Source organism: Coloeus monedula (genome assembly GCF_965178545.1).
Source record: "Coloeus monedula genome assembly, chromosome: 5".
NCBI classification, from domain to species: domain Eukaryota; kingdom Metazoa; phylum Chordata; class Aves; order Passeriformes; family Corvidae; genus Coloeus; species Coloeus monedula.
This window is the reverse complement of record NC_138785.1, coordinates 1,548,741-1,566,225: the sequence shown is the minus strand read 5'-3', so window position 1 is coordinate 1,566,225 and position 17,485 is coordinate 1,548,741. Positions and strand designations below refer to the sequence as shown.

General features: G+C 45.1%; 2 protein-coding genes across 13 annotated transcripts in view; both read right to left on the bottom strand.

Annotated features, from left to right (window-relative positions):
• Positions 1-3,830, bottom strand: part of GTF2E2 (general transcription factor IIE subunit 2) — a 28,325-nt gene extending 24,495 nt beyond the window's left edge. For all 4 annotated transcript variants that reach the window (XR_014226421.1, XR_014226422.1, XR_014226423.1 and 1 more), the window contains exons 1-2: positions 3,797-3,830; positions 3,020-3,186 (exon numbers count right to left, since the gene is read on the bottom strand). Coding sequence is in view for 1 of the 4 variants with exons in the window: in XM_082282215.1 (XP_082138341.1) it covers positions 3,020-3,182 (163 nt within the window). In the remaining 3 variants the exon portion in view is untranslated. The remainder of the gene's footprint in view (positions 1-3,019; positions 3,187-3,796) is intronic.
• A 163-nt stretch (positions 3,831-3,993) lies between these two features.
• Positions 3,994-17,485, bottom strand: part of WRN (WRN RecQ like helicase) — a 29,197-nt gene continuing 15,705 nt past the window's right edge. For 4 of the 9 annotated variants that reach the window (XM_082281676.1, XM_082281682.1, XM_082281677.1 and 1 more), the window contains 19 exons: positions 16,985-17,091; positions 16,098-16,285; positions 15,807-15,984; positions 15,081-15,262; positions 14,631-14,732; positions 14,187-14,279; positions 12,726-12,867; positions 11,775-11,948; positions 11,600-11,694; positions 11,251-11,326; positions 11,018-11,091; positions 9,834-9,912; positions 9,436-9,548; positions 9,138-9,252; positions 8,454-8,579; positions 7,406-7,568; positions 6,727-6,941; positions 5,507-5,578; positions 4,317-5,118 (listed from right to left, as the gene is read on the bottom strand). In XM_082281676.1, the coding sequence (XP_082137802.1) occupies positions 4,828-5,118; positions 5,507-5,578; positions 6,727-6,941; positions 7,406-7,568; positions 8,454-8,579; positions 9,138-9,252; positions 9,436-9,548; positions 9,834-9,912; positions 11,018-11,091; positions 11,251-11,326; positions 11,600-11,694; positions 11,775-11,948; positions 12,726-12,867; positions 14,187-14,279; positions 14,631-14,732; positions 15,081-15,262; positions 15,807-15,984; positions 16,098-16,285; positions 16,985-17,091 (2,585 nt within the window). In that variant the 3' untranslated portion in view covers positions 4,317-4,827. Of the gene's footprint in view, positions 4,275-4,316; positions 5,119-5,506; positions 5,579-6,726; positions 6,942-7,405; positions 7,569-7,866; positions 8,002-8,453; positions 8,580-9,137; positions 9,253-9,435; positions 9,549-9,833; positions 9,913-11,017; positions 11,092-11,250; positions 11,327-11,599; positions 11,695-11,774; positions 11,949-12,725; positions 12,868-14,186; positions 14,280-14,630; positions 14,733-15,080; positions 15,263-15,806; positions 15,985-16,097; positions 16,286-16,984; positions 17,092-17,485 lie in introns of those variants that run through there. The other 5 variants (XM_082281681.1, XM_082281679.1, XM_082281680.1 and 2 more) reach the window with 5 other exon arrangements.

Here is a 17,485-nt window from a genome sequence, read left to right as displayed (position 1 = left end):
TTTGAAAACCATTCAAGCTGTGCAGTTACAAATGACAACTGTAATAACAGTGTCCAACAGCGCGGCCATCAGCTAATCCTGGCAAGTCCTTCACGCTCCTGAACCCACACAGAAATGTCCCAGAGCAAAGCTACGTGTGGGACAAGTTATTTAACTGTCTTAACCCCAGATAACATTCCTGTCATGAAGGAAACAAAACCCACAGCCATAGGTGACCTCACAGTCCATCCATGTCTGAAAAGCCTTTGTGCTATGGCCAGTACCTATAATGACTAGCACAGCTAGCCCAGTGATTCACCTGGAGAAGCAAACTCCCTCCTCCACTCACAAAACCACACAACCATTCATCTCAGATGCATTTCTTATAGTGCAGTTTGGCCAGGACCAGTCCCCCATGCAGAGAATGCTTCGAGCTCAAAATCAAAAGCACAACTAGTGGCAGCTGATGCCCCAAGTACAAGGTAACTTCGGACTCACGCCAAGACATACGATGAAGATAATGTCAGTGGTGATAACGATGACTCATTACCTTCTGCTGTATGTGACAGCATCAGCCTGCAAAGCCCTGCTCAAGAGGCCAGAGAAGCCATCGGGATGCACTGAGTTAATTCATGTCTCTTTCCTAAAAGCAAATGCTCTGGACACTTGCAGCATTCCCACAAAATGCCCACCGTGGCTGCACACAAGAGGGCAGTGTGCGCAACATGCCAGCCTCTGCTGCTCCAGCGATGCCTTCCTGAGAAGCACATGGAATGACAAATCTTGGGACGCATCCCAGCCTTTTTATTTCACAGGTCTATAAAGAGGAATGGATGTGGGCACAAGGAACAGAAGACAAAGGTGTCCCCTTGCACAGCACTAGAGAAGACTCAGAATGATTCTTTTCCACAAAACAGCCCCTGAAGATTTTGGCTCTTGACTTGGCAGAGACCACTGAGACAAAGGTCTTAAGACAAAGACCACAGCCACAATTTACTATTGAGTAATAAAATGAAACAAACAGATTTGATCCATTTCGTTTATTTTCCAGTTCCTATTCTGAACTGAGTAAACTAGTTATGATTTTTTTCAAGTAACTGTTGAAATAATGATTTGAAATAATGATAGTAATCCCTGTAGGAGCAGTGGGAAGCCTAGAGCCAGTCTTCACACAGAGGCCGGATTTAGCTGTGCAGTCATTTGAAGATTAGCATGGTCTCCAAACCTCTCCTCCCCCAAAAAGTGACAAGGGCAGGTTCTCTGAGTCACAGAATCGCAGAACCACAGAGCGAGGGAGGACCTGTGGGCACTACACACCCGGGAACTATCAGTGCCAACACACAAATACTGTGACTCCATTTATCACCTCCGTGGTCACTGCACAACAAAACCAGGACTGACCACCTTAGTTTTTGTTTCTTTGGGGCGGTGGGACAGGGATTCCTCAACATCAGGTTTTTACTCCACCTCCCCAGACCTATCTCTGACAGCCACATAACCTGACAGGCACCTGCCTATCTGGCAAGCCAAATAAAAAGCAGGTTTTGAGGCAACAGATTTTGACTCTGCAGCATAAAAACGTTATAGAAACCCTGAAACCTTTCTGGTACTGCCAGGAAAACATCCAGCAGCATAAAAAATCAAGTTTATGTCCTCAGAGCTGCACTGGGTCCCTGTTTGTGTAAGAGAATTGCCTTACAACCACAAAAGCACTTAAAGAAACCCTCAGCCCACCAAAAACCACAGCAACAAAATGAATCCTTTTTTATCTGCTCAAATCCTCCTGATCAGACTCACATTTGTACCCCCTCCCCTCTTCCTTACTCCCCATCTCTTCTTCCCAGCAAACCCCACTCATGCCAGAGACACAGCTTAGGATATTCCACGTAGAGTTTTGTTTTATTTGGAGAGTGTGAAAAGGGATGGATGGAAGCCTGGCCTCCCTTGATTTATTTTAGAATGTCTGGCTGATACTTTATTTGGTGCCCGAGAAGCTGCAGACACATACCCAAATTCCCTACTCTTCCCCTGGGACAGAAGATGTCTCACTCCTCCCAAACCCCATGACGTTTTTCTCTGTTGTTTTTAGCTCTATTGTTTCTTTTGGAGTTTAGGAGAGAGCCACGCGTGGTATTATTCAAAACACGAGCATGGACTGAGTTTGCACAACAGGGTATTTTGTGGTTTAGTAACTCCTGGCATTTGATCTGACCTTTAAAGTGCACTCAAGAACTGCCACTACTTTCAGAGCAAATCCTCTCCCCGGTGCTGCACTTTCCACACCCTCCTACTATTTTTGGTGCTGCGTTATTAACTGTTTATTTGATACTGAGAGACGCATTATCAGTGCCACGATCCCAGGGAAATGCCACAACTCCTGAGTAAAAGAGGCAGAAACGTCTGGAGTCCCTGGTGCTCACGAGCAAACCTTAGGTCCAACTAAAACAAGGACAAGTGCTAATTACAACGTGCAAGCCAGACAAGATGTACCTTGCAAATCCACCTCATGTATGGATACCCTTCAACTTACAGTTACCTAAATGTTTTAGGTGCTCTTTTGCCAGAAATAATCACAGAATCATGGAACGGTTTGGGCAGAAAGGGAGCCTAAAGATCATCCAGTTCCAACCCCGTGACATAGGGACATCTTCCACTAGACCAAGTTGCTCCGGGCCCTATCCAACATGGCAAACACGGAGAAAATGAATGACATTTCATTCTGCTACTGCCTATCCAGCAGGCACTGAAATCCACAAACCAAAGCACAGTTTCACATGAATAATTTTGGCAGTAGCAATTCCTCCGACGGAGCAACAGCAAACAAGCCACAGGATGAGGCTTAACACATATTCACAGCAGGGAATGAGTTTTTCACATTATGCAAGTGACTTTCTTAACAAAAGTGGTAATTTAAGAGAAAGAATGACAACGGCCACCAGCAAAACTCACAGATACAGTGTTATTCACATTAATAAACCATAGCTTAAAGGTAAGTGGTGGGAAACACCAAGCAGCTGCTGGACAGGAGACTTCCACCCACCTGTGTTTTGTTTTGAGCTGGAGGAGCCCCCTTGTTCTACCTTGGCTTTCTTCTTCTTGGAGGCGGAGGAGTCCGAAGAGAGCGCTGGGCGTTTCTCTACGGCCGGCGTGGAGAGGGCTCGCTTTTTGAACAGCTCCCGCTCCCTCAGCAAGCTGGGGTCCATGATTCTGCCACGGGGAAAAGGCGAGAAAAAGATGTTGGCGTCAATAAGGTATTTAGGAGCAGAAATACCTGTATCACAGAATATGCTGAGTTGGATGGGACCCACAGGGTCCCATCACTGAGTCCAGCTCTTAGCCCTACAAGGACACCCCAAGAATCCCACTCTGGGCCTGGAAGTGTTGTCCAAACGCTCCGTGAGCTGTGTCAGGATTGGTGCTGTGACCACATCCCTGGGGAGCAATTTATTTCTTGTTTGCTCCTCCTTTTCCCGAATATGGACTTAAGTAACAGCGTAAAGGTGTCAGTGCACCACCGGAACCCTAAAATGTGTGAATGGGAATGCCGAACCAGCCCTCACGGTCGTACCAGGGTACGAAAGCCGGGTACCAGCTTAACGAGGGACCTCACAGCCACCGGCAGGACGGAACAAAGTGGCAGCGCGGCGGGCGGGCAACCGGAAACCAGCGGCCGGAGGGTGCCGGTGCCTCGCCGCCCCGCTCCCCGCGCACAGGGCGGGGAAGCCGCTCCCACGCCCCGCTCTCCGCTCCCGTCCCGGCCCCGATCCCGCTCCCTGCCCCCGTCCCCTCAGGACGCCCCCCGCGCGCGCCCGCTCACCCGCGCGCCGCCGCCGCCTAGCGAGCCATGCCGCTCCCGGCAGCCCCCGCGCGCCCCGCCCCGGAAACGGCCCGGCCGTGGCCATGGCAACGCGCCCCGGGCCTGCCCGCCCTCAGCCACGCCACACACACAACCACACACACGCCAAGGGGTTATTGATTTAAATCTTTTTATTGACATCCCATTTCACACAGTGAAGAAGTCCTAAAAGTGCTTCTTGAGGAAGAGAAGAGGCAGCAGCAGCAATGGAGAGTAGAGCAGGGGCAATTAGAGCCTCTTAGAGGCAACATTCTATGCAGATAATGCTGCTGGCACTGGGAAAGAAGATAAAAAAAACACATCTTGATTTCCACATTCAACTGAAAATCCCTTTTTTGGTTTCTGTCTTGCATTTCTTGGTCTGGGTTTCAGGTCCAGCTGTTGCTGCCGAGGTTTCAAACCATTCCGGCACCCTCCTCTTAACAGGGGGATGAGAGTTCTGGAACGAAACAAACACACAAACACGGAAAGAAACGCACATTCACAGCCTGGCTCATTGGCACAGCTCTACTCCTCAAATTCATGCTCAGCTGGAGCCATGAACAGTCCCAATTGTTCATGGAAGACTTATGCCTCACTTAAATCCAACACCTTATTCAAGTACCTAAGGGATTAAGAATTAAACTCTGAGAATCAAGGCTGAGAAGATTTGAACTCACAGTAATATCCAGCTTCAAACTGAAGCAAGTGGTTCAACAAGTGGTGCTGGTCAGAGACATGAGCTCCCTTTTAAAGAAAAACTCTTAACATCTGTACATACAACTTGTGTTCCTATCGACACCAGCACAAAAATCTTAATGTGATCAGCACAGCCTCACAGAAGAACCCTGTACTTAAAAGGAAAAAAAAGGAACCAAATGTCCTCTGAAAATGGTGGAAGCACCTGCCACGAGATAGCTGACAATGTACTGGGGGCAAAGTTTCCTGTAGCAGTCTATTGCTGTCCAAGTGGGATATCTGGACACAGCAAGGGCAATAAAAGCAACATGGCATCACTGCCTCAGGGATGTCCATGAGAGAAGTGGGCTGGCAAGCCACGCCAAGGTTTTAGGCACAGTCAGGAACGCAGAGACAAGCTGGGAATTCGGTTTGTTGAAGATCCCCACCCCAGCCACCGGGTCTGGGCTGTGCTCCTGCAGTCTCACCTTTGGCTGAGAGTCAGCAAACAGCTCCTCCTCCTCGGGATCGAGGGCAGCCTGGTTGGAGGGGGCTGGGGTGATGGGCTTCGAGGGGCCTGCTGCCCCCCTGCTCCCTGCCTGGCTGCCATCCACACTCCCTGCAGTCTTCCCATGGCACAGAGAGGAAGCAGAATGTTATTTGGGTCACAGTCCATCATCAACAAAGTTCCAACACCTCTGCTTAATGAGGGCACTGCCCATTATTCTTTTCACCACAACAAAATTTGAGCAAGTGAAGTTCACACATTTCAAACACACAGCAACTGGAAATAAGTGCTGTATTTTCAAATGTGTTTTTACAGCTAAGGTGTCAGTTAAAAACAGCACAGTGGGCACAAGAGATATTAACTCATGTTTTCTATACCATCCTGCTGGTCAGAGGTTGCAGCAGTCATGCTGAGACTTTTGATCAGCTACACATCCCCGTGTTACCAAAATCCTCGCTAATGGCACGTTTACCCCGTACTTTATTAGAGGAAGAACACCTGCTTACCGAAGCCAAAGGCACCACATGCAGATGGGGTTTCTCTGCTCCTTCCTTGGATGCTGGATTGATCCAATTACCCTGTAAAAGCAGCAGCAAAGTCAGCCCGTTCAAATCCAAGAACATGCATTAAGAGATTTAAAATTGCTTGCTACTGAGAATTATTAGAACCAGGATATCTTCTGAAGGAAAAGTAAATAAAGACTGCTTGGATTAGCTTTTGGATTTGCAGTCTATTCCTTTGGATTATATTAATTTGATTACTAATAGCATGTCATTCCCATTATTAGCTCCAGGAGCTAACAGTAGCAGGAACAAGTGTGATCAGAGCTCAGGCAGTCGGACTGTCAGGAGGTCAGCTGCAGGAAAAAGGTGGCTCTGACACAGATACTGTAGAAACAAAACAGCACTCAGTGAAACAAGAAAATCAATTTGGCAAAACGGCAATGCTTGAAAAATTGCTTGAGCCAGTGTTTAAGAAGTCAGCCCAAAGCCCTGTAAGGAACAGACATGAAATCCCAGCACAGGCAGCAGGATTTGGAGTATGGTATTTCTCTTTACTATTCCCACCAGGTGCCACTCAGTGCAGGGTGTCCTTTGTACAAGGTGCTGAACTGGGACTTGGGGTCACAGAGGCCAAGCAGATGGCTCAGACTATCCTGGATTTGCTCAAACATCAACAAAGAGCTCCTTATTTCCCAAGATTTGTCCCTCAGGAGACACTTGTTATCAGGCTGTGCCCAGCAGTTTCAAGCAATACAGAAACCCAAAGACTGAGACATTCCTAGCTGGGATTGCCTCTGGCTTTTTCATCCTCTTAGCCTTCCTGCTTCCTGCACAGTAGGAGAATCTTCCCACATCAGCTTGGTTATTTGGTACCAACGCACAGAAGCAAAGCAAGGGCACAACCCACATTTGGTTGTTATGAAGGATCCAGCGTATCCAAGTTTTCATACTGGGAAGAACTCATAATGTGTGCAACAAACCACAGCTAAGCTGCACAGGTCTGACCTCTTCCTAGGTCAATACTGATTCAAAAAGAATCCTCAGCTTCTGCTCTGAGCATTCCTCCGAGAAGGAGGACATGGTTGTACTCAAAACTGAGGGAGAGATGGATTGGGAAGATGAGACACTAAGCACTGCTGGAAACACCAACAACATCCTGTTAGTCTGTTCCTACAAAGAAAACATTATTTTACAGAACAGCTTTATAACTTTCTTTTACTAACCTGTGCTTTATTCCACAAGGCATCTCCCCTGCTTGCTTGATCGGCTCCTGTTTTTTCCTGCTGCCCTTCAGGCCACACCAACCTTCTTTTGATGCCTAAGCCATCCTTAGATTTATTTCTATGCTCTTTCTCCAAGAGTACAATCATCATCTTGATCAGATACAGCTCAATATTTGCAGGAGTAAGTTTTCTAATTTCTTGAATTTTGGTAGTGTCTTGGAAAAAACATAAATACAACATTAATTGTTTAAGCTTCTTGCCTGTTATTCAGTTTTCTTATGCTGTAAAATACATTCGTTGCACCTCATTAAAGCATAGGATGCATTAAGGCATAGAAAAGATAAGATAAAAATGTATGGGGTTGACTCGTAAGATCATGTGATAAATTCCCAGTGTGTTTTCTGAGGATGCCAGTACTTACAGGAACACCTTGTCAGGCTGATGTTTTTTCCCAAAAACATTTGAGTAAATACAGATGCAAGAGGGATGTCTCAATCTTCTCCATACCACAGAGTCAAAGGGTTTCTAAAGGGCTGCCCCATTGTTATGGATTGTGATCAGAGTTATTTTACAGCCCAGCCTTGAAAGGAAAGCAGTGATCCTGGCATTGGCCCAGCCTTCCAGGACTGCTGGGTTCTACCAGGCATGAGAAGCTTCAGGTACGGTCAGTGATGCTTACCTGAGTTAATGGGAGGATTGCGGATAACATCCGTAAGGACCTGCTGAACTCCAGGAGTCAAACCTGCTCGCTCCAGGCTCACAGTGTAGCCAGCTGCCAGGGCCTGGGACAGGTGAGTGCCAACCACAGCAAGGGGCAGAGATCTGCACTCACTTATGGCCCCCTGGGGAAACAAAGGCAGAAGGGATTCACATGGTGGAAGTGTCATTCCCAAAAAACAATCCAGAGACACTGGCACACAGCAGCACAACAAAGCTCCCCAAAACACTGCACGATTGCCAATAGTTATCTCATGTCTTTTCCAGCTTCTCAAGTGTTTCTGTCTCAAAACTACTGCTTCACAGCTTGAGTGCAACACCTCACCTTGAACTCAGTCGAGATGAAGGAGCTGTGGTGCACCTGACCTTCCATAGACCCACTTAATACAGAACATCCATGCAGAACATGGAAAAGAGCACCAAAACAAATTTCCCTTCATTTTCACATGTTGGATGAATTCTCCTCCTAGAACAGTTGCCTTGAAGAAAAGCGTCTCAAACTTGATTGACCCAAACTTGTTTTTCTCAAGGACAGATTTCCAACTGGAATCTTGTACTCTTCAAAAAAGCACATTTGAAGTTGCTACTCATTTCTCCAGAAGGAATACATACACTGTGCATATCATCAGGATTAGTGGATACAGAGCATCAAGTTGTCCATTAATAATTGTACAACTATTGTTAACTCATCCTTAGGTACACTTTTAACTTGGGGACCACCTGACCCACACGCTTGGGAGGGGCAAAGCAAAAGCCAAAGCAACTTAAGTTTCTTACTGTGGAATTAAAAACTCACTGTATCCCACCTCAGTTTTCCAGACCACTACTTCACAGAGTTAAGGAAGAGGATCTGCCATTTCCCAGGAAAGGTACTGCCTCAGAGTTCTAAAGCAACCCATCCCAGCACTGTGCAGAGCATTTAAGAGAACTTGCACATCCCCCTCCTCTAGACAAAGCACCTCTGCTGTCAGTTTACAGCAAATCGAAAACCTCCACAGGCAAGAGCTTACCAGAGAGTAATTTTTCTCCTGGAACAGGATATATGTGACCTCCTCTGAGCGAGAAAGGGCTCTAGCACACTTCCAGGGAGATGCTTCTTTCTGAACCTTAGGTGCAGATGTGGGGAATGTGTCGGTCTAAGTGAGATAACGCAGAATTAAATGAATTACATCCCGGTGACAACTGGTGGATCACCCTCCCATTATCTGAAGAAGTAATATTAACAAAATCATTCATCTGTCTGGAGGTTGGTTTTGACCCCAAATCCATGTTCTTAAAAAAGAAAGTAAAGAAGAGAGGGAAAACGAAAGCAAGGAGGGAATCCAGATGGACACCCACATGTTCCCATCTTACTAAAACCAGACATGGCATTGTCCAAGGAACTTGGAAATAAAACCAGACAGAAAAAAGTACCCAGGCCAACACATCGTCTTATGTATTCCTCATTCAATGTGAAACTATTCCATCAAAACAAACTGTGGCATTCAGTCTGCATGGGAAACTCCTCCATTTGAGCTAAACTTTCTCAACACAGACTCCTTGAAAACAACTAAAAAACTAGGCATGCTTTTGGTTCCTATTCCTAGATCATAGTATTTTGAAACAGAAAGACTAATCCATGGAGTCCAATAGCTGCAGAACAAACCCCATTCTTAAGGCTCCTGCCAAGGAGAAGACACTTGACTTCATCATACCTGCAAACCATTTACTTGGCAGAAGTCCTTAATTTCAGCCAGGAGAGGCATCAGCATGGTGGACTTGGCTTCAGACACACCATCGATTTTCTTCAGGTTCTCAATGTTCGTAGGCCTGGTTTAGGATGAAGAATGCAACAACACAGACATTCCCAAAATACTGCTGCCCAGTGGGGGAGGCACTTCAGATGCTTCCCCAGCTGAGCTGCCCCACTCTCCCAACTGAAGCAGGAAAGGGATTTGTGACTTGGTTTGCAACCTCCCCAGGTTGTACAACATGTCTGCATGCTGGCTTTACCTTATCCGGGCCATCTCCACCAGGATCTTATTGGTTGCCAAGACAGCTGGAGGAATTTCATTCTCATTAGCTACCTTCTGTCTAGCAGTCAGCAGCTTGCCATACAGAGCAGTCTGGGAAGGAAGGAGCCAAATTCTCAGGAAGCAGCTCTATACCACTCACAGGTCTATTTGTTACAAGAGCAAAGGTTACCACTTCCCTCATCTTTCCAATAATACACAAAAGCCCTGCAATCCATTAATCCCTCCTAGTGTATTTAAGCCCTATTCTGGGACTTCTATTCAAAACAACTCAGTAATTTTAGGAGCTGTCCAAGCCAACTGCCCAAACACAGGACAACTGCGGTTTACAGGCTGACTGCAATTCAGAGATATCCTCCCTATCCCACAAAAGCTTACCTCTAGTTCTTTTTCTCGGGATGAAACACCTGGTTCTTGGGGCTTCAGAGGAGATTTCAGTGGTGAGCGCCCTGAAACACTAACAAAAAATCAACTGTAAGCAAGCCTTGCTTCCCATGAGTTTATTCAGGTACTCGGTTCAAGGCTGTGGGAGAGCAACAGCCCAGCTTATTTTGCCAGCTCCAACAGCACCTCGTGGACTGGAGCTGGTTGGGGTAGAACCAGCAGGATCCTTAATGTCACAGTTTCTCTGATCTCATGCTGCAACTCACAAACACACTCTTATTGTACAAAGCTCAAGCAGATGAAATCATATCTGTGGGAGTTTGGGGAGAAAAAAAACAACCCAACCCACCAATATCTCTTAAGAGCTGGATTGCTGTATCTTGAACAAAACCAAGCTCTAACAGTCACTGGTCCCCTATGACATCCCACCTTTCATTTTTGCCCATGGCTGAGAACATTAATCCTGGCAAACAGCACTGATCATCTTAAAACCATCAGAGACAGGGACACAGCTGCTCTGCTGTGAGTGAAATTAGCACAGCTCCCAGTCCACGGGCTCATGGACTCGGGGACATTTACCCTTGATTGGACTGCCATGATTACACTGCAGTATCTGTTAGGAGACAAGCTGGACTAAGAGCCTCCTTTCCTAAGCACAGTGCAAAATAACTTGGATTTTAACTGCCCCTAAAATAATCTATCTTCACATGGCTGCAGTGGCAACTATTTACCTAAGTGACACAGCCTCTCTTCCTGTCATCTGCCAGCACCAGAATGGTGGCCTGAAGGAGGAATCCACTCAGAAATACAAGGTGCATTTAATCTGAAGCAGCACATGAGCCAGGAAAACAAGTTACTTGGTCTACTTTTTGCAAGAGGTTATTTGATTTCTTTTGACCTGAGGGAGCCTTGACTTGGTGTCAGTACTCTCCAGCCCAGTGTGGAAAGGCAGAGCCCTCCATGCTCCCTGATGTTAACTGTTCAATCTTGTCAATACAATATATTTTGAAATATAATGCAGTGTACAGCAAGTTTTAGGCACTTGGTTTTTTAAATGCATTCAACATTTCCACACCCACTTCACATGAGAATGCTCATTTTAAGGATCACTCGACAAGCAGTCTACCCATTAACACAGTCAAAATTAGGCAAATCTGCTTTAATTCGAAGAACTGTACCTGTTAAGTATGTTAGTGCTTCGTGGCGGAGTTTTACCTTTCCTGTCATAGGAGAACATCTCAACCAGAGATATCTTTAAAAAAATCAGAAAAACAAGACAAATGCTGATTTACAATCTTTTCACTGAGTTTGCTGTTGATAAAATATTAATTTGTGATATGTCTGCAAGTTGGGGGCTTTTTTTAATGAGCAAGGACGGATCACACTGCTGGAGGGTTGTACTGGTACAGACCTGCTTGCCCGGTGAGTGTGTTGCTCCCTTTGTGCTTGGGGAGCGCTGCTTGGACAGCATTGGCGAACGTCTGCTGCTGTAATGCAATTAATTATATCTTAATTCCATTGAATAGTGACACTGCCCTTCAAAAAATAACATTTTGCTAAGCAAACTTATTTCAAGTTGGTGCAGGGATGTATTTGGCAAATCAAGTTACTGATTAATTATTAGAATCATCATTCTTCATGAAAAAATCCAGAACGCTGAGCCTCCTTCTGTTCAACCCTGCCTCCTCCAAAAGCAGGTTTCAGAGACAGATCTGGTGTTAGTAAAGAAGTGCTCAAGAGAACACATGTGCTGCAATTACCTAGTAGAAGGTCTCTGCAGATTAAGGTCTTCACTAGACTGTAACAGAAGACTTGGATTTGAGGCAGATCCAGCTTTTGACAGCCAATTTCTACCCTGTAAGAAATAAACCACACAACTTAGCTATGGATTACTCAGGAGGAGCTCTCAGGGGGTCATTTCACAACCAGAATTACCTTCTGGGTGAGCACACAAATGGTTGCAAACTTGTTGTTATGGCCTGAGACTTCTTTGAGGAACCCTTCCATTATCAGCTGCTGGCAGAGCTGTTTCCACCAGTTCTCTGGCCACTCTTTTCCACAGCCAAAGAGAGGGTGCCTCCGGTACCGGTCTGGCAAGCGTTGAGAGCACTGAAATTTTTGAAACAACCTCTCAGATTTGTCCACTCCTTGTGCAGGAAAGCTTAAAGTACAACCAGTAAACCAAAAGCCCAGTATGTGAGGAGCCTCCTCTAACCTATTCCACTCCTAATCCGCCTTCTGCCAAAGCTGGGACAAGTTCATTTTTCCCTAGATATACTTGCGTAATAATCAGCAGCTTAACTTTATTAAAAGGTTGAACAAGGGATTCACCCAGTTTTATCAAGTATTACAGGTCATTCTTTTTCTCCTCAGTTTGTAAAAATAAAAAGTGATTCTGTTCTTATTCTAATTTTATTTCCACTGAGTTTCTTGCTTAGTATTTCAAAACAGTTAAAATTAAAGGTGTATAGAAATAATTTATATTCATTCTGGTACCCTACTTCCCACTTCACTACTCGAAGTCACTCAGCAACACAAAGCTACAGTGGAAGCCATTGCTTCATTCAAACATTAGCCAACTAATTATTGAGCCAAGATGTTTATCCCTCATTCTGAAAAGGCTGTTCCTTTCAAGACAATCAAAAGGATGCATTTTCCTAAAAACATTAAAGGACAATCATCTTGCTTGTTCCATGGGGAGTGGAGCTGAGCAGCTTCCCAAAGTCAAGACTACCTCTCTATACAAACATCCATCTCTCCAAGAAAAATGGTATACACACACTGACGTGAATGTATATCCATGTATTGACTGATAAATCAATTAAGAGGGACACTGTCACAGCCCCTTCCCTCAGAACAAACACAAGGAGCTGCACCATCACTTACAGACCCTCGAAGAAGCAGAATTGGCATTCTGGTCCCAAACTTCTCATCCAGGGCACTCACTGCAGACAGCAGCTGGTGTGCTTGCTTCCCAAAGTCCTGCAAACCGCCGTCAAAGTCACTGGGGACTGCAAGGCAGGAGCCTCTGAAAGGCACAAAGGAAGCCAAGTTTAACACAAGCAAATCAAGTCCCCCCCTCCCTTGTTCCAAATGTTGTCAGCCCAGTGATGAATGAAATAACCACAAGTGATTGGCGTGAATGTAGTCTCTAATGTCAGTCCTAGCTCTATACATTTAAACATATTTAATTATTTACGTCAATGTAACTTCAAGACACATTTATATTTCTATCAGTGTAACTTCTCAGGCAACTGTCCAACCCAACGGTAAGTTCTCCACAACACCTGCTGTTAAGAACATTGTCTCAGCAATCTTCTGAATTCAGCATTTAAATATTTGCATTGGTTTGGGCATGCACATTTCTCTCATTGCACTTAAAAGCTCTCTCCTGTTTCGTTAAGAACATAAAGGAAAAACGAAAACCAGGAGTAAAGAGTGACCCCATTAAAGGCTATGTAAGGTTTGTTAATGCATTTGTTACTGACTCAAAGGAACCACTGAAAAATTACTGGCACAAACCAGTTCTAAGGAGAAAAAGGAAAATTATGTATTTCAAATTATTTCAGTTCTGCAATACAAATTCACTACCTGGATCTTTATTAGCACAACAAGGTAGCTGCAAAGAGGAAATTATGATATTTTAAATTCTTTTTTTACTTAGTTGCAGTAGAGGCCAGGCAAAGGTGTCCTAATCCTTGACATACAGAAATTCCTGAACTGGTAACACTTGACCAGAAAGCAACACAGCCTAACATCTTGCTGGGGATCAGAAAGCATCAGGCTACCAGCAGGAGCAAGGAATACTTTACTTTAACTTCAGGGAAAGCTTTATTATAACTACAGAACAAAGTGAGGAAGGTGTTTCTGCTCATACCTCTGTGACTATCAGCCTCCTGAGTCCCCCTCAGCACATCCATGGAATTATTAGCAAGGTTAAAAGAGCGCATGTCAGCACAGGAGAACAGCTCCCTGGACACTGGGGTAATTAAGCCTTAGACACACCTGGTACCACACACTATTTGTGCTGTCTTTTGGGATTAATTACCTAACAGGGCTTAAACTGATGAACAGAAGTGTTTTTCACAGTTCCAGGGTGTTGCTCTAAACCCCTTTTAGGAACTGCGATCCTGCTCTGTTTCCAGGCTTTCCCACAGCCTAACTTAGAGCTTATCATGGCTTGCTCAACGCATTAGCAAAAGGTTAGAGAGCTGTTCAAAAATAAACCTCAGGCTGAACAGCTGCAAGATCAGATGCAAGAAAGTCAATTCTTTTAGATAATTTTCCTTGTAAGTCAGTCTGAGAGAACATAACCTCTAGGATCACCCTTCAGGGAAGAAAGCTTACCTGTACCTGCAATTATCACAGCATTCTTCCGTGCCCATGATGCCAGAGGAAACCTTTCGGAGTTGTCTGTCTTCAAAATGAGACAGGATGATTCTACCCAAGGGAACAAAAAGAATTCAATGGAAGACCAAGAATTTACACATTAAATTTATTGCAGAAAATAGAGTTGAAATCAGCATCATTAATTAATTCACTGGGGAACCAATTATTTAGCCTTGATTCCTCTAAAGAAAAAGTCTTTTTTTAAAAAAAGGCAAATAAGGAAACGTATGAATGTGCTGAAGGTTGTACTTTTGATACTGGTTATTAATATAGAATAGAATGTTCTGTGATTGTAGAACACATTGTGAGTCCAAAATGCCTTCTGGTGACAACCCACAGCTGTGGCCAAGTCTTAGCAAAGCTGCCTGCAGTGACAGAGCACTAATAGGTTCCAGCACTCACTTCCTCCTGCAGCTATTGGACACCAGGTACTTCTCCATCTTTGCCAACATCTTCAGCTTGTACAGCCGGAACTTCTCGTTGTGGATCTCATTCAGGAGGCGTCTGAGACAGGAGCAAAAAATGCAGAGCCTTAAATGCTGACCACTATTCCCCTGTCCCACACCAAAAATGAAATATGCCAGACAATGCTCTCTAATTCACCAGGAAGAGCTAGAAAAAATACCCTACTAAAACCAGACCCAAACTGCCTGCCTGCTTCTCCACCATCTTGATCCTCAGAGCACGGGGCATACTCAGAAGAGCACTTTATTCATATTCTTTTAAACATTATCCCAAAGAGGGTAAAACAGGAGACGGAGAGGCTCTTCCAAACCCACAGGCTACTGAACTGCAGAGACCCACGGCAAAAGGCCCTGAGGAGGGAGGAAAGGGCTGTCCCCAGAGCTGTACCTGTTACAGGCCAAGTCTGCCGCAGCCCACAGGACGTGGCAGGCAGCAGGAAGCCCGTCGCGCCCGGCTCTCCCCATTTCCTGGTAATAGGATTCCATCTCCTTCGGGGCGCCGTAGTGGATAACCAGCCGGATATCGGCCTTATTGATGCCCATTCCGAACGCCACCGTAGCCACAACACACTGCAAAACAGGAGCCACGCGCCTTCAAGTGATCCCAGAGACCACTCCTGGGTTAATGCTCACACACTCGGCGTGAATCTGCTGCCACAGACTCCAAGTTCAGCCTGAATCCCAACAGCTCCAGACCCACAGTGCTGAGTCTGAGTCTGCCAGAGCACAGCCACAGGATTACAAACACGAGAGGGATGATGTGCTGTGGCAAATGCAGGAGTGTTTTCAAGTAGCTGTTCTCAACAGGCACAAAACAGATCATGAAAAGGAACACAAGAAGTCCCAGGATTGAAATCTCTGCTGCCTAGGAAAGAAGCAGCTCACAGAAGTTGTGATCTTGTTCCAGCTACCACCCTCTCCCTTGGATACCATGCATTTTTAAGGGAATTACTACAGAAATTTGAAAGATAAGATTCCTGTCAGCACAGACCAGCAATTTCTTTGCCCAGAATTACAGAGGACGTGGGTAACACAGGTTGGTATTGCAAAATTTTCTTCTACCAAAAACTCTGCAATTCTAAATAGGACCAAGAGAATTTTGTTTCCTACGTACCTGAATTTCATCCCTCATGAACTGGTGGTGGGTGTCTCTCCTCTGACTGTTCCCCATCCCAGCATGGTAGGTACCACAGGCCACGTTGAGTTTATTCAGTGCAGACACCACATGCTCAGTGGCCTTTCTTGTAGGGCAGTAGATGATAGTGGGGCCTTCAAACTCATACACAGAACTGCTTAAAATAACAACAACAACAACATGTAAAGATACAGAACAAAAAAAAAGCCACCTACCTGAAAAAAAAAAAACCCCACATATGAGGGATCAAAACCAGGCTTAAATCCTAACCTTCCTTTCCGGGTTAGGAACTGCTTCAAATCCCTACAGATGTCTCCACTTTGTTGTCCAACTTCGAGGTACAGGTTAGGTCTGTCAAAACTGGTACAGGTGACCTGGGGATTGCTCAGGTTCAGGCATTTCACTATGTCCTCTCGAATCGAGGGACTCGCAGTTGCCGTTAAAGCAATAATGGGGACCTGCAAAGAGAAGTAGAACAACAACCATGACCTCTCATTGATTTTTTTTTAAATCAAAAACCTCAAGAGCCAACTGATATAGGATGTAAACAAGGCACTTGAATGTGTTTAGCATTGGATAAGTTCAGTCATTTGAAAAATATAGTTAATATTGAGCTTCTTGAACATTTTAGACCAGAGCTCTTGAGACAGCAGACAGGGACAGAACCCTTGAAATACAGAGTTTTATTCTGAACATATCCTCCACAAGTCCACAGTAATCACTGATGTGATTAGCTAAATTTAAGGAACATAGGATGTCATTCCCAATAAAAGCATGTTAAGTTCAGGTCTGAATTTCTGAGCTTATGCAATAACTGCTTGATGAGTGTCTAGAAATCAGTTGCGTGCTCCTACAAGCCACTCAGTCAGGTAAAACAAAATCCCCCAATATTAAACCAGAAGCTTAGGGACATCATCTTCCTCAGCATAGGGACCCAAAGCAGCTTCAGTTTCCTAGGTTTCTGGTAGTCCAAGTGCAGGACATCCTTTGTTTAAACATTAGGAAAAGCCACATAGCCCAATCACTGACAGGGACTGCTCCAACTCCAAACCAGCATGGTCAGTACACCCACAGCACGACATTAAAAGGCTGATATTTCCAAACTATCACACAAAACCCTTTTCTTGTATCAGAAACCCAACATATCCAAACCTCACCGATGGCAGAGTCTTCTTTAACAAGCCTAAACTTCTGAAGGAGTTCCTGAAGTCATGGCCCCACTCGGAGATGCAGTGAGCTTCATCCACAGCTATGAGGGTGATACCTGGGAGACACAAAAACACAGCACAGACAAGCTCAAGTTTCCCTCAGAAGTGACCAGCAGTGCTTTACTTTTTGTTCCTGGAATGCTTTCTGCTGCGCCGACTTTAAGTCCTCTTTCATAAAAAAGGCCCAAGAACCTTTACAGTCTCCCCCAACCACAACCCAAGCTCTAGACATCCAACCTCCCTCAGGTGGATCAAAATCTCAAGCTAGTTCCAACAGGGCCTTTTCCCCACTCACTGCCTCTCAATCATAGTCACAAATAACCATTACAGATGTCATCTGTTGTACTTTCTGGATTGTAACACAAAGCCTGATGGCCTCAGACAAACACTCACATATGATTTTTTCATCAGTGACAGGATCTTGTGTCATGAATGGGAATAAATGGTGTC